General features: G+C 34.0%; 1 protein-coding gene and 1 long non-coding RNA gene across 3 annotated transcripts; one reads left to right on the top strand and one right to left on the bottom strand.

Annotated features, from left to right (window-relative positions):
* Window positions 1-2,769: 2,769 nt before the first annotated feature.
* On the bottom strand, window positions 2,770-11,751 carry LOC125646698 (transcription initiation factor TFIID subunit 11-like). Of its 2 annotated transcripts, XM_048873208.2 has the most exons (4): window positions 11,225-11,751; window positions 7,498-7,585; window positions 5,632-5,728; window positions 2,770-3,449 (listed from the first exon to the last, which is right to left on the bottom strand). In XM_048873208.2, the coding sequence occupies exons 1-4, from the start codon at window positions 11,509-11,511 to the stop codon at window positions 3,322-3,324; spliced, it is 600 nt and encodes a 199-aa protein (XP_048729165.1). In that variant the 5' UTR covers window positions 11,512-11,751; the 3' UTR covers window positions 2,770-3,321. The 2 variants fall into 2 exon arrangements, with proteins under 2 accessions (XP_048729165.1, XP_055995784.1); XM_056139809.1 differs by having other exon boundaries at window positions 2,770-5,728; window positions 11,225-11,719.
* Window positions 11,583-12,422, top strand: LOC130046819 (uncharacterized). The gene is made up of 2 exons (XR_008795829.1): window positions 11,583-11,714; window positions 11,841-12,422. It is a non-coding gene; the product is annotated as an uncharacterized LOC130046819 (long non-coding RNA).
* Window positions 12,423-12,790: the final 368 nt, after the last annotated feature.

Below are 12,790 nucleotides of genomic sequence, written 5' to 3'. Positions count from 1 at the left end.
CCTACTTTCACTCCTAAAGTAGGTCATGGTGCCCCAATCCAGCTGAAATTATATTCCTTGGAGAGGAAGCTTTTGACTAAATATCAGGGCAATATCTGTATCCGTAACGAAAACAAGGTTTTTCTACTAAGTGATACCACAACCTGGGCCAGAAGAGCTGAGATTTACCTGAAAGTTTCCTGATATAGTGCAAATTCATGTTTGTTCAAATCATGGCCCCTGGGGGATAGGTTGGGGCCACGATAGGGGATCAAAGTTTCACATGGGAATAAATAGGGAAAATCTTCTCAAGAACCACTAGGCCAGAAGAGCTGAGATTTACCTGAAAGTTTCCTGATATAGTGCAAATTCATGTTTGTTCAAATCATGGCCCCTGGGTGTTAGGTTGGGGCCACGATAGGGGATCAAAGTTTCACATGGGAATAAATAGGGAAAATCTTCTCAAGAACCACTAGGCCAGAAGAGCTGAGATTTACCTGAAAGTTTCCTGATATAGTGCAAATTCATGTTTGTTCAAATCATGGCCCCTGGGGGTTAGGTTGGGGCCACGATAGGGGATCAAAGTTTCACATGGGAATTAATAGGGAAAATCTTTAAAAATCTTCTTCTCAAGAACCACTGGGGCAGAGGAGCTGAGATTTATATGAAAGCTAAGCCTGACACAGTGCGGATTCAAGATTGTTCAAATCATGGCCCCCGGGGGTAGGTTGGGACCACAATAAGGGATCAAAGTTTTACATGGGAATAAATAGAGAAAACCTTTAAAAATCTTCTTCTCAAGAACCACTGGGCCAGAAGAGCTGAGATTTACATGAAAGCTTCCTGACACAGTGCAGATTCAAGTTTGTTCAAATCATGGCCCCTGGAGATAGGATGGGGCCACAGTATCATCATCAGATGTCATGAAATTGCAACACATTTTAAGTGCCTATCATCTTTTAAAATTAAATCATCAAAAGCCAAGTAACTAGATTTATTGTGCTCTCTTTTTAAGGATGGATTGTCATTCAGACAGATTAGAAGATATGCATTAAATGTGCATATATATTATTTACTACACAAGTAGGTCATGGGTCTATATTACTCTTTCTTGCTTACAGATACAACATTTGTTAACTATAATGGGGTCTGGGGAACATGAATTATAGGGAACTATACTTTCAGTGGAATAAACAGTGTATATTAAGATATCACCTATGCCCTCATTTGAGAAATTTAAGTGTTTATATTTACCAGCATAGGAGATACTGTCTACTGGGTTATGTTCACCTTTCTACACTTGCAGACAGTTTCACTCTGTTTTAAATTCGCCCAGACATAGTTGTGTTAAAAGAGAGATAATATGAGAAAACAGTTTCGCCCACTCTTAAATTCGCCAAGTGACGAGGGCGAAAGGGATGAACATAAAACGGGGGCGAATATTTCCCATATATTTGATTATAATATCGCCTTTTTAAACATTTAAAAAAAAAAAATATTGAGGATTGATTATTTATAGTCTATAGAAAATATAACTTTTTCACTATCAAATACAATACCAATTTTTTTTTTATTGTAACCAGTGAATAAAATCCCCACATAAGATATATTTCTACCATGCACAAAATTTAATTAATTGAAGATTTTGCAAAAATATATACTTACATTTCCAATGTTTTTACCTTCAATATCTTTTATACCAATTGAAATGAGAGCATTTCATCATAAAAGTATGCTGGCGTAAAGTGCTGCAGTTCATGCTCTCATGTATTTTCAATAATAAAACTTATTGTCTGAATGACACAACATGAGGATGGAGTTATCTTAAAAATGTCTGTCTGAAGAAATAGCAAAATATACGCTCCATGATCACTTACTAAAACATCGATAAATTTTGTGAAATTGATGACGAGGAACAACTCCCCTCTATTAATTCTAAAGCAGACTTTGGTTTTGATAGAAATTAAACACACACAATTTCAGTCTTTGCATGTTTTATAGTGCAGATTTGTAATGTTGTTAAATATGATTAAGAAATACATTTCATGAGGGTATGAACTGTGACGCCTCACACCAATATGCTTCATGAAGTGAGTTAACACTTAATGAAAAATATGCCAGCATGAAGTGCAGCAGTTCATACCTTCCAGTCTATACGAAAGTTTTTAGGACCACACAGGACATTCGGTCCTGTGTAATCAATGAACACACCGGACCGAACCAAATTTTGTCAGACCGAAAAACCTAATGTAAAAAAGAGAAACACGTGAAAATGCAAAACCAAGGAAATCTTATTTATTATATGAGTAATACTATACCAGGGATCCCTCCCGCATAATACTTTAGACGGTCCATGCGGTTTAATCACATTCATTTACGTATTTGGATTTGTGTGATATTTTTTACTTATAACAAACATTTAATTGACCCCGCGTCAAAATAATAAAGCTTAAAACCGAATACTGAGACATCAGACATTCCGGTCCGGTATAAAAAATGACACATCGGACCTGAGGCACTGCACATCGGTCAGGTCCGACGGTCCGATGTCTTTCGCATAGACCGACCTTCATGTATTTTCAAAAATGAAATTTACTTCTTATATTTTACTTTTATTTCTGTCAGAATTTCCAGCTACTACATGTGTATTTATCCAGATTCATCCGTGCTTTGTTCCAAACTACAATGCATTCATGAGGAAATGGCAATCATAACACTTTGATAATAAAATATTAAAGGCAAAAATAATGGAAATGTAAATATTGTAAACTGAACACAAAAGACGATAAAATCCATGTAAATTTGATTTTAATACAAGATATAAAATGCAAACTAGGTTTCAAGAGTTATCTGCTCTGTAAAATTATACAGAAATACACTTTCCCTTGAACTGTCTTAAAATCATAATAAATCCATTTCACCTTTTTTTGTTTATACATGTAATTTGAAAACATGCTTATAAAAATATATACATATTCTCCAAATTCAGTTTGTGTGTGCTTGACATAATGAACTTAGAACAATAAAAAAAATAAAGATAATTTCCAATCAAATACTTTGTAGTTTTGGTTCCTGATCCCACACTTATAAAGTATTTTACATGTACACGGTTCTACACCTGATCAACACTCACCCAGAACTGGCCACAGTATCAGTACAGATATTACAGACGACAAACACAGTCTCTAAAGCATTGTCAGGATGACATGGCATTAAATACGAGTCATTCAGATTGATACAACAGTGCTGTCTTGTCTAACAATCAGACAGACACACGTGAAATGAATGAAGAGTACAACACCAGATCCTCTGAACGATTTCCATTCTCCAACCATCAAGTATTCACGTGTTCAGTAAAACTTTCTTTGGCTTGGAAAGACTGTCTCTTTTCCTAATTCTGCGCACAGCTTCTCGTAGATGTTTTGGCTGTATTGGACCAGTCTCCTTCCACTTCTCCATGATGTCCAGTGCTACAAATAATTTATACCATATAAACATGTACTGTATATTTGAAATTTTATATAATATTATTACATGACCTTCATGCAATCATTAAACCATATACATGTACTTAGATATACATGTACATCTATTTAAAAATGAGCATCAATAAATGAAAAATTCCCTTGCGAAAAAGTATAGTCACACTCATTTATCACAGAATTAAATCATCATAGATGATATCATGACCCAAATAAATATATCCATTCAGAAGCTTTGAACATAAACCCCTGGCCCTGAAAATAAACTATTGTTTAAAAACCCACTGTGGGAAACAAGTATGCAAGTTTGATAACTCAAATCTGTAGATTTATCTGAAACTTGCTCACATGTATTTCAAGGAATTCCATAAATAACCTTGACCTTTGACCCTAAAAATTGATAGAGTTTGTGAAATCACCATGAGGAGGAATAAGTATGCAAACTTTTATGACTCCCAGTTCTACTACTTCATTTGAATCCTGCACAAAGGAGGAATTCCCTTCAGTGGGAACAAGTACACAAATTCTGATGACTCCCTACAATTTTCTGAAAATTTTGTCCACATGGTAACTCAATCACTCACTCACAAAATAACATACAACATACCTACATGTAAATTGTAACACACACACACATACAAACATGAATGGTAGCCTTGTTGTGAGGGGATGAAAATAATTCAGATAACAATATACAAAATAATTAAATAGTTATCAAACAAATGAAGAGGACAAGTTATGCCTTCATTTTTCTGTGTATTTATTTTCTTGAAAACGAAACACATTTTATTTGCAACTACATTTGTTTTCATGTTCAATGCAATAGTAGTTCAGATATAAATGATTGGTTTGTGACAATAAAAGCTACAAAAGAGAGAAATGTGCAAATTTCACTGACTTTTTGCGCATACATATATATGAATTTGATCTAGTAGAGTACATGTCCTTTTTACTAATAAAGGTTTATGAAAATATCTATTCCACATCTCATCAAATGGAGTCTGTCTAGGGCCTATTGGATTTTTGTCAGACCACCCCCTCCCCCTATCATATCAAGATATCCATGAGCCTTATAGCTCACCTGTGCAGTTGCATTAAATCAAACGCTGAACATGAAAATGGAAACATATCGATGTTACATACGTACCTTATAATTCTTGTGAAAAAGATTTTCAAAGAATTTTACAATTCATTCCCATGAAAAAAGGACTAAGACCATGTTTAGCTATATCAGCCCTGTGGTGTGTTTAAAAATAAAGTAGAATAAATTGAAATAAAATTGTTATTATTTGATAAATTAAATCTTTATACCATCGCGACGTGCCAAGATTTCCCCACCAAAACGTCAGCTTGTGGAATTCTATACGAGACAAAACCGGTATCGGTCTGGTTTTCTGAAGAGATTACCACTTTTTTCAAATTTAGTCATAGAATTCATGTAAAACATGACCTTCAATCCACAAAGTGACTGCAACCTATCAAAATCTATCAATACAAATAAATTTTGCACGAGAGATTTTTCGGATCAAAAGGTGTGCTGTTGGTGAATATCAACTTTGAATTAAATCAAGATCAATCCAGAATTATTTATTTTTGTGAGTTGTGGGTATTTCATTAAATATTTTGCTTTGAAAAATTAAAACAAAGCACTTATGTGAAGTCAATATCGTTTTCATGCAGAATACACCCCTATATGGTGTTTTAATTACAAGTTTGTGCAGGAATTTTAAAAGCACATAATTGAGGTCCTGCTATGGCCCAGGGGTCATGTTGAGAATATAGATAACTTACTTCTACACCACAGTACAATAGGATATTTGCATATCAAAATTGACATGAAGTATCCTTGTGGTTCTTGAGAAGAGGAGATCCTCTCTCCCTCTCTCTGTAAAACTGTATACTCCTAATGTAGCCCTGCCTACCCAGATGGTCACGGCCTGAACAAATTTAAATCTCCCCTATATGAGAATACGTAAAAGGGGTCAATTCTTCAGTGTTGGGCCCGTAAACATTCCACGTGAATTTTTCATCATAAAGGAATTGCAAATACTCCATCTAAAGGCTGATGGGACCTGATAAAAGTGTTTAACAACCATGTCGACATCCCCCCTTCCCAAACACACACAGTTATGTCTTAAGAGAAGCAAAATATCTTTAATATCATGCTTACCTTCTTCCACGACTTCACCAACAAAAACTTTTGCTATGCCAGCCATAGCAATAACCACGTTATGGGACACGCTGGTCCTAGTTATGGACTGCATCAACTGTAAAAGACCAATTAAAGGGAGGTAAATCTACCATCAATACCATTGTAATAGATCTGCTGTTTGACAGTTCAGGATCCTGTTTAAATCCTGGATCTGCTGCCTAAATATATTGTGTGTTGACTCAAAGCTTATCTTTCCCAAAAATCTAACGGAAATTTGGAATTAACTTTTTTTGAATTATTTTGCTGATAGACAAAACAAAACAGACACACAAAAGTGAATATGGAAAATACATGTACTAGTGATGTCAATTTTACATTCATTCATACATCACCTACACAAAGGCATTAGTCCAGTTGAAGTTAATTATTTGTTGCTTTTTAAAATTCATATAACATAGTAACCAATAACGCATTACTTCTAAATGCATACACATTCCTTCTAAAACAATTTACTGAGAACTGCTGCTGTAATCATTATAATTATTACATTAAACTCTAATCCATGTGCCTTTCAAGCTCTATCAAATCGAAACATATTCTTTAACAATGAACCATATTTTCTCCAAAATTTCAGAATCTTGACAGTGTTTTTCATACATAAGAATTATCATAAAATTTTGACAGTTTTCCCTCACAAAAATCGTCAAAAATACCCATAATAGTGTGAAAATTTCCCAATGAAATTAATTGATTAAAGCTTTTAAAATTATTTCAAATTTATAACACAAATTTTGCAACAAATAACTGTAAATATGACCTACTATTGCATCAACAGCATCTTAATGAGAGAGAAGTATTACATAGTAACAAGATGTCATTTATTCAAGTGTTTTTAGAACCCTGTATAATGTCAATTTCATGATGTATGTGCCATATCACATAATTCTAAGTATCATACGAAACTCAAAAACGCTATAATAGTTACAAATAGTTAATAGTTATATAATCTTTTATTCATGGAATCCAGCATTATAAAATTCCCAATAATCCACAAATATTGATGATTTTATCCAAATCAATAGAAGATAATGTAGCTTTTAAAACTGGTGTGAAAAAACACATGCTTGATAGATCACTGTCCATCACATGGACATCTTGATCACTCCAGGGTGAAGGAACTGATCAGCATCATAAAATCAACTGATGCGTGTCCCCCTGTATTGAAACATGCTGGGCATAGTAATTATCTAATCTTCCAAATTGATTATTCGTGGACAGGTAGTGCTCCAAATATAAATGGATACAGTTGTGATAACGAAAGTCAGAGACACTGAACAAATTACACTACACTGTCAATTGTTTTTATTGAGAAAAATAATTTGGTCTACAATATCTTCCTTCACTTGAACATCCATAATTAATGGTTATAGCAACAGATGATTTTTTTTTCAACTTTGAAAAAAAATTCCTGTTGAATCAGTGGACATACAACTTGAGAGATGTTGTTTTTCTTTCTGATGATATATAGTCCTATCACCCTAGATTTGGATTAATAACAACATATTTGTATTAACAGTCACTATAGGCCCAACTTTCACAAATTTGGATTGCCTGATTGATATTGTTTAATGTCCCTCTCAAGAATTTTTTACTCATATGGAGACCTCACCATTACCAGTGAAGGACTGCAAACTTTTGGCCTATGCTCGGCGCTTATGGCCTTTGAGCTATTCTTACCCAGATCCCCATGGGAAGAAGAAAAAATTCCCCAAAACTTTAGGTGTAATCCTGGAAACCAGACACACAAAGAATCACAACCAAAACATAATTTTCATAAATGTTGCATAATCAAGGGAGTCTCTCAATATAAATGGTTATTCTTACTCTTTTGATTGCTGCCCTTGGAAAGGCTGCTCGACGGAACATTTCATATCTGTTCAGCTGCTCCTCTGTAAAGTTTGACACCAACACTCTGGAGGAAATAGAAATTATAACTATACTAAGTCAATAAGTATATTCAACTTTGAATTTCAGTTTACATATACAGCAGTTAAAATACATATTACAACTGTTCTAAACCATAACATAATGTAATAGCGCATTGTGGAATTTTTGCAGGAACATTTACTGGCATTATAAAACCATTTTGAAAACACCTAGCAGGGCTGCAACGGGTACCCGAAATAACCGAAAAGTGCGGGTTGTATTTGTCAGGTTCAGTTCCATTTTTTCATATATCAGTTTGGGTCTGGTTTTTACTATAAATTCATTATTAGAAATCTTTTAAAACAAAATGGTATCAAAATCCTCAAATGTGGCTGTATTTTGATTAACTGTTAAATGATGGCACTGTGGACAAAATAATGACAGTATGTAAGACATGTCAGACACATTGAAAATATACCACAGGATCAACATTGTCAAGGACAAAACATTGAAAGCATGGAATGGAAATGAGTAGAAATGACAATGCTGTTTCTAGTACCATGGATGTTGAGTCTAAACCAGAGTCCACACCCGTGAGTAATTATTGTAACAAAATACATTAAAGGTTTCTGATTTTAATTTGTATATTAGATTTTTAAAATAGTTATATATACCCAAACTGAAACACTCAAACCCAAATTAAAAGATTCTGAACTGACCCGACCCGTAACAGCCATAACACGTAGATGTTTCTTAAAAATAGTCAATTCATAACTCAATGTTTTGATACTACTCATCAATGATAGTATCACAAGTACACATTACTTTAGGAGTACTGTAAAGCAAATAAATTTACATTTGACAATACACATAACTGTATGCCTTATTTTCAACTTTACTGCGTATTTGGTAAAAAAAAAAAAAAAAAATTAAAAAATTTACATGTATATATATATATATATGTTTATGTAGATATATGCATGAGAACATGCTATGACAAAATTGTTTTGTCAGTGAAAAATGAACAGTCCTCAAGTTGATACTTTTTGTGACATGAAGACAATGGTTCAATAGCTGTGAATATATCAGATGCATATTTCCTTAAGGTGAATAGAAAGTGTACAACTTTTTAGGTACGAGGGTCATTAAAAAAATACATGGACTTTTGCCATAACTTTTTTTTCTGAACGTCATATTGCATCTAAAATTGGTAGACAAAATCAGACATTAAATGATTTTAATTATATTGAAGAAAATTCAATATGTTCTAGTAGAGAATGATTACGTAAGTTTTGACTTAATATGTTATGGCCTTCAATGGAAATTGATTACAGAAGACAGGTAGTTCTCTTTTGTGAAGGTTAAAAACATGATGCCAAATTTGATCAAATAAAATGAAACATCCCAGGTCGATAAAATAAATGATTTCAAATCTCATTATGTGTTGAATTTTATTTTCCCCCAAAAATATATATACGAGAGAGACATTGTCTGCATATTTTTTGAATGACCCTCGTAAATCCACCCACTAGTATCTGAGACAATGCAAAGACATTTACAAACAGATGGATAAGGTGATTCCAATGTACCCCCATCCCCCTAATCTCAGTGAGATTTGTCGAGGCTAGATATTTGGACCGACGCCTCTTCCGAATCTCAGACCAGTGTCACATAAAGTGATTCAGGAAATCTTGGCTATTATCTTGCCTGAACTTCGGCCGCTTGTTGCGATCAAAATGGGTGAAACTGAAGTTCTTGTTCTCTTCAACTTTTCGCCTTATAATTCCCTGCCACAATGAGACATGCATTTCTTACCTTTACATAGGGTAAATCCCACAGTAAATAAAGTTGGCTATTTTTGAAGCCATTGCAAATGGCCACCATTTCATATTTACCTTCTCAACGCTGGAAAGTTCCGATAGTTTAGGACACCCTCAAATAGATTGGTTAAAAATTACAGTTTTCTTTTTATTGCTTTTAATTTTTAATGCTTTGTATAAAGTAACTGTCAGTCAGCAAGCTTGTTATCTCCACTTGTAGTACAAACTATCATGGAATACACTATTGGAACTCTTCCGTATTGAGAAGGTAAATATGAAATGGTGGCCATTTGCAATGGCTTAAAAAAAAAATCCAACTTTATTTATTGTGGGATTTACACTATGTAAAGGTAAGAAATGCATGTTTCATTGTAATAGGGAGTTAATAGGATGTCTAAGACAAAAAGTTGAAGAGCACAAGAAATTCACTTTCCCCCATTTTAATCACAGCAAGCGGTTGAAGTTCAGACAAGATTTTCCGAATCATTTTGTGTGACACTGGTCTGAGATTCAGACCAAATATCCAGTCTCGATGAATCTCGCCGAGATTACCCTCCCCCAACACATACATTTTGTATGATGGAAGGATGTTGTGTTAGAGAGAATGAGAAAAAGACTGCAGTGAAAAATAGGTTCTTTGTGGTATTTATGGGGTTCTATGGGGTAAAAAGATGCATCATTCATATGGGCGGATCAAAAATAAACAGGCCATGTTATCAGGTCTAGATCAAGCTATACAATAGATAGAATGTTCTATTGTAAAAGTGATAATGTCCTACTGCCCGGTTTAACAACAGAATGCATCCCCAATACCCACAATGCAGCAAAATAAGAATTGCACTCAGTACATATTTCAGTAAAAATCATGTCACATATCATCAATATACAACCAAAAAAGTTACCATCACAACTGACTCGACATCAATTCCATTTTAATTAGTGTAGAAAGAGAATTAAAACCTAAGAGTTTGAATTTCGCTGTATACAGTTTCCATTTTACCGTAACTTGTCATTGCATAAGTGAACAGATTCCGCAAATGGAGATATGGCTTTCTATGGAAAATGTACTACGATTTTTACTACGCCGTTACTTTACAGGAAAATTAACTTATAGCTTCCAACAAACGTTGTAAATTAAGAAATATAAGTTAAGTCAACATTGCAGTGTCAAATCAAATTAAAATGAAAGCTTAAAATTCTTCTTTTGATGAAAATCGCATTCATTAGGTCTGAATGAAGAAAATTAACCAGATTGCACTGGCAAACACATATCTTTTCCCTTTAGCACTGTAGAGATTATTTCTGCCTGTTTGTCTTTCAATTCTACACGGTAATTCTGCGTCCACTGCACATCATAATAACTTCTTTTTTTTTTTATCTTCAAACTCTTCATAAAAGGTACATTTCACTGTTTTCAATATATGGTAGTGGGCGGTTCTTCTTTGAGCATTCGTTTTCGAAAACAGCAGGGTGCTCCGATAACAGTTTCTAGTTTAATGGCAATCAATTTAAATCGAGAAAAGTGTCAAAGTGTCCAGTTTACAATATTATTTTCGTTCGTATTTTTAGTGGTCCTTAACACTAATTACTAATTATCAGCGAGGTTGGTTGCATTCAATTTTAGCTTAAAATTTAGGCGTTTATTCTATATTGATTTTAAAATCGTTTTGAAGCGATTCTGCAATTTCCTGCTACATTACGGGTATATGGGCATATAGGAGGCATTCTAACTGTGGTGAATACTGAGGGGCTTGTCCCAAGACACAGTTAGATTCTTCTAACTAGCTATACACCTTATTCAAGAGATTGCACCATCAATGGGTTTTAGAAAATCATTCACAATGAAGAAGTTTACGGACACTAACTGCATTTTCAATCTTTCCTCTTCTTGTTTTTCCCTTTTGTGTTTGTATGCTTTTATGTCTGCCTCGCTAGGTTCGAATTTCCTTTTTCTTTCTGAAGAGTCTTGTTTACCACTCGGTGACACACTCGACGTGGACGGTTCAGGGGTTTTTTCACGCTCTGTTGAATCTTTCTTGGAATTTTTATCTGGGGTCCTCTCTGTCTCCACGCGTAATTGTTTATGGACGTTTGAATTTCCAGACATCGAGGATGTTGACGCCATGATTCCTCGTTCAGTGTCATGGAACATCTTGTAAAGCGTGTTGTGGTTTTCTTTTCTAAAAAGCGCTGAAGAGACTATTTTCAATGGGGAAAAATATAAAAAAAATTATATAATGAAAAATATGTATATTTTGAGTCCATTTTTATATAAAAACTCCAATAACATCGTAAAACAAATATTCTCGATCGACGTCAACTTCTTCTTTCGTTTTTCGACGGAAAGTTCGTTGCGTAAGAATATAGAATTAACCAGATGTAAACAAAGAATACTTCGATGTACTAATTATCATATGATATTGAGAAAAGCAATTTGTATTCTTGTTTGATAGTAATTATAACTTTTATAAACCATTACAGAGGAGAGAGACGAGCAGACAGAAATTTCATGCAGAACTATTTTATGACCTTATCATTTTCTTGGTGCGCATTGATACATTTCCGGCTGGACACTAAGAATTTTTTCACCTGCTGAAAGGGAGACTTGAGACTGTTGATGTTCCAATACCTTAGGCTTATGTCCTGTCTATGTAACCGCTGCAATTTGGAGATTCAAGAATAAACTCCTAAAGGCCCGGGTGAGTTATTTTTGTCATCTGTGTTTGATGTCTCTGATGTCTAATGTTCATGAGGGCAAAAGGATCGAATTTGGAAATATCATCAATATTATAAGCAACATTTATTTTTGTTCACCTAGCTTGTTTCTGTTACTCGTTTACAGATATTTAGAGCCATCGATATGCCATTTATTGTTTGGTACGAAAGTATTAAAACTTTAAAGTGTGACTGTCATAGACAGATTAATTTAGTTGGGTCTCTAATTATATGTTCATTTAAAAGTCCTTTTAACATTTGTCAGAATTGGCGTAGTTGTTGTGATATTTTTATCTCGTAGTGTTTAATTAGAAATAGTGTAAGATAGAGTTAATGAATTACAGAAAAGCAAGATTTCCTCATGACAACATGACCTTTTAATCAATTGTATTTATAATCAGGGCATTATGTACCAAGAGAATTTTTAAAAGGTGTATATTCTTACCATATCCAGTACATAGAATAATCTGAATGTCCTCTCATTTTACCTGATGATCTGTGTCTGTCCAAGTCAACATGATCCGACTCTTCAGATCAAGTTGTTGTACATATGTATACAGTACAACAAAGTATTTCCATACAGTTGTTTATTACATGTATATACCCATCAGTAATCTGTGTTTTGATACTGAGTGTGATCTGAAACTGATGACATCACAATGCATCAATGCAACATTTTTTGTGGAAAATAGCAGCAAACAAAACTGTGTACATCA

Source organism: Ostrea edulis, chromosome 6 (assembly GCF_947568905.1).
Source record: "Ostrea edulis chromosome 6, xbOstEdul1.1, whole genome shotgun sequence".
In the NCBI taxonomy this organism is placed as follows: Eukaryota; Metazoa; Mollusca; class Bivalvia; order Ostreida; family Ostreidae; genus Ostrea; species Ostrea edulis.
Note: the sequence above shows the minus strand (reverse complement) of the source record. Positions and strands in the feature narration are given on the sequence as shown.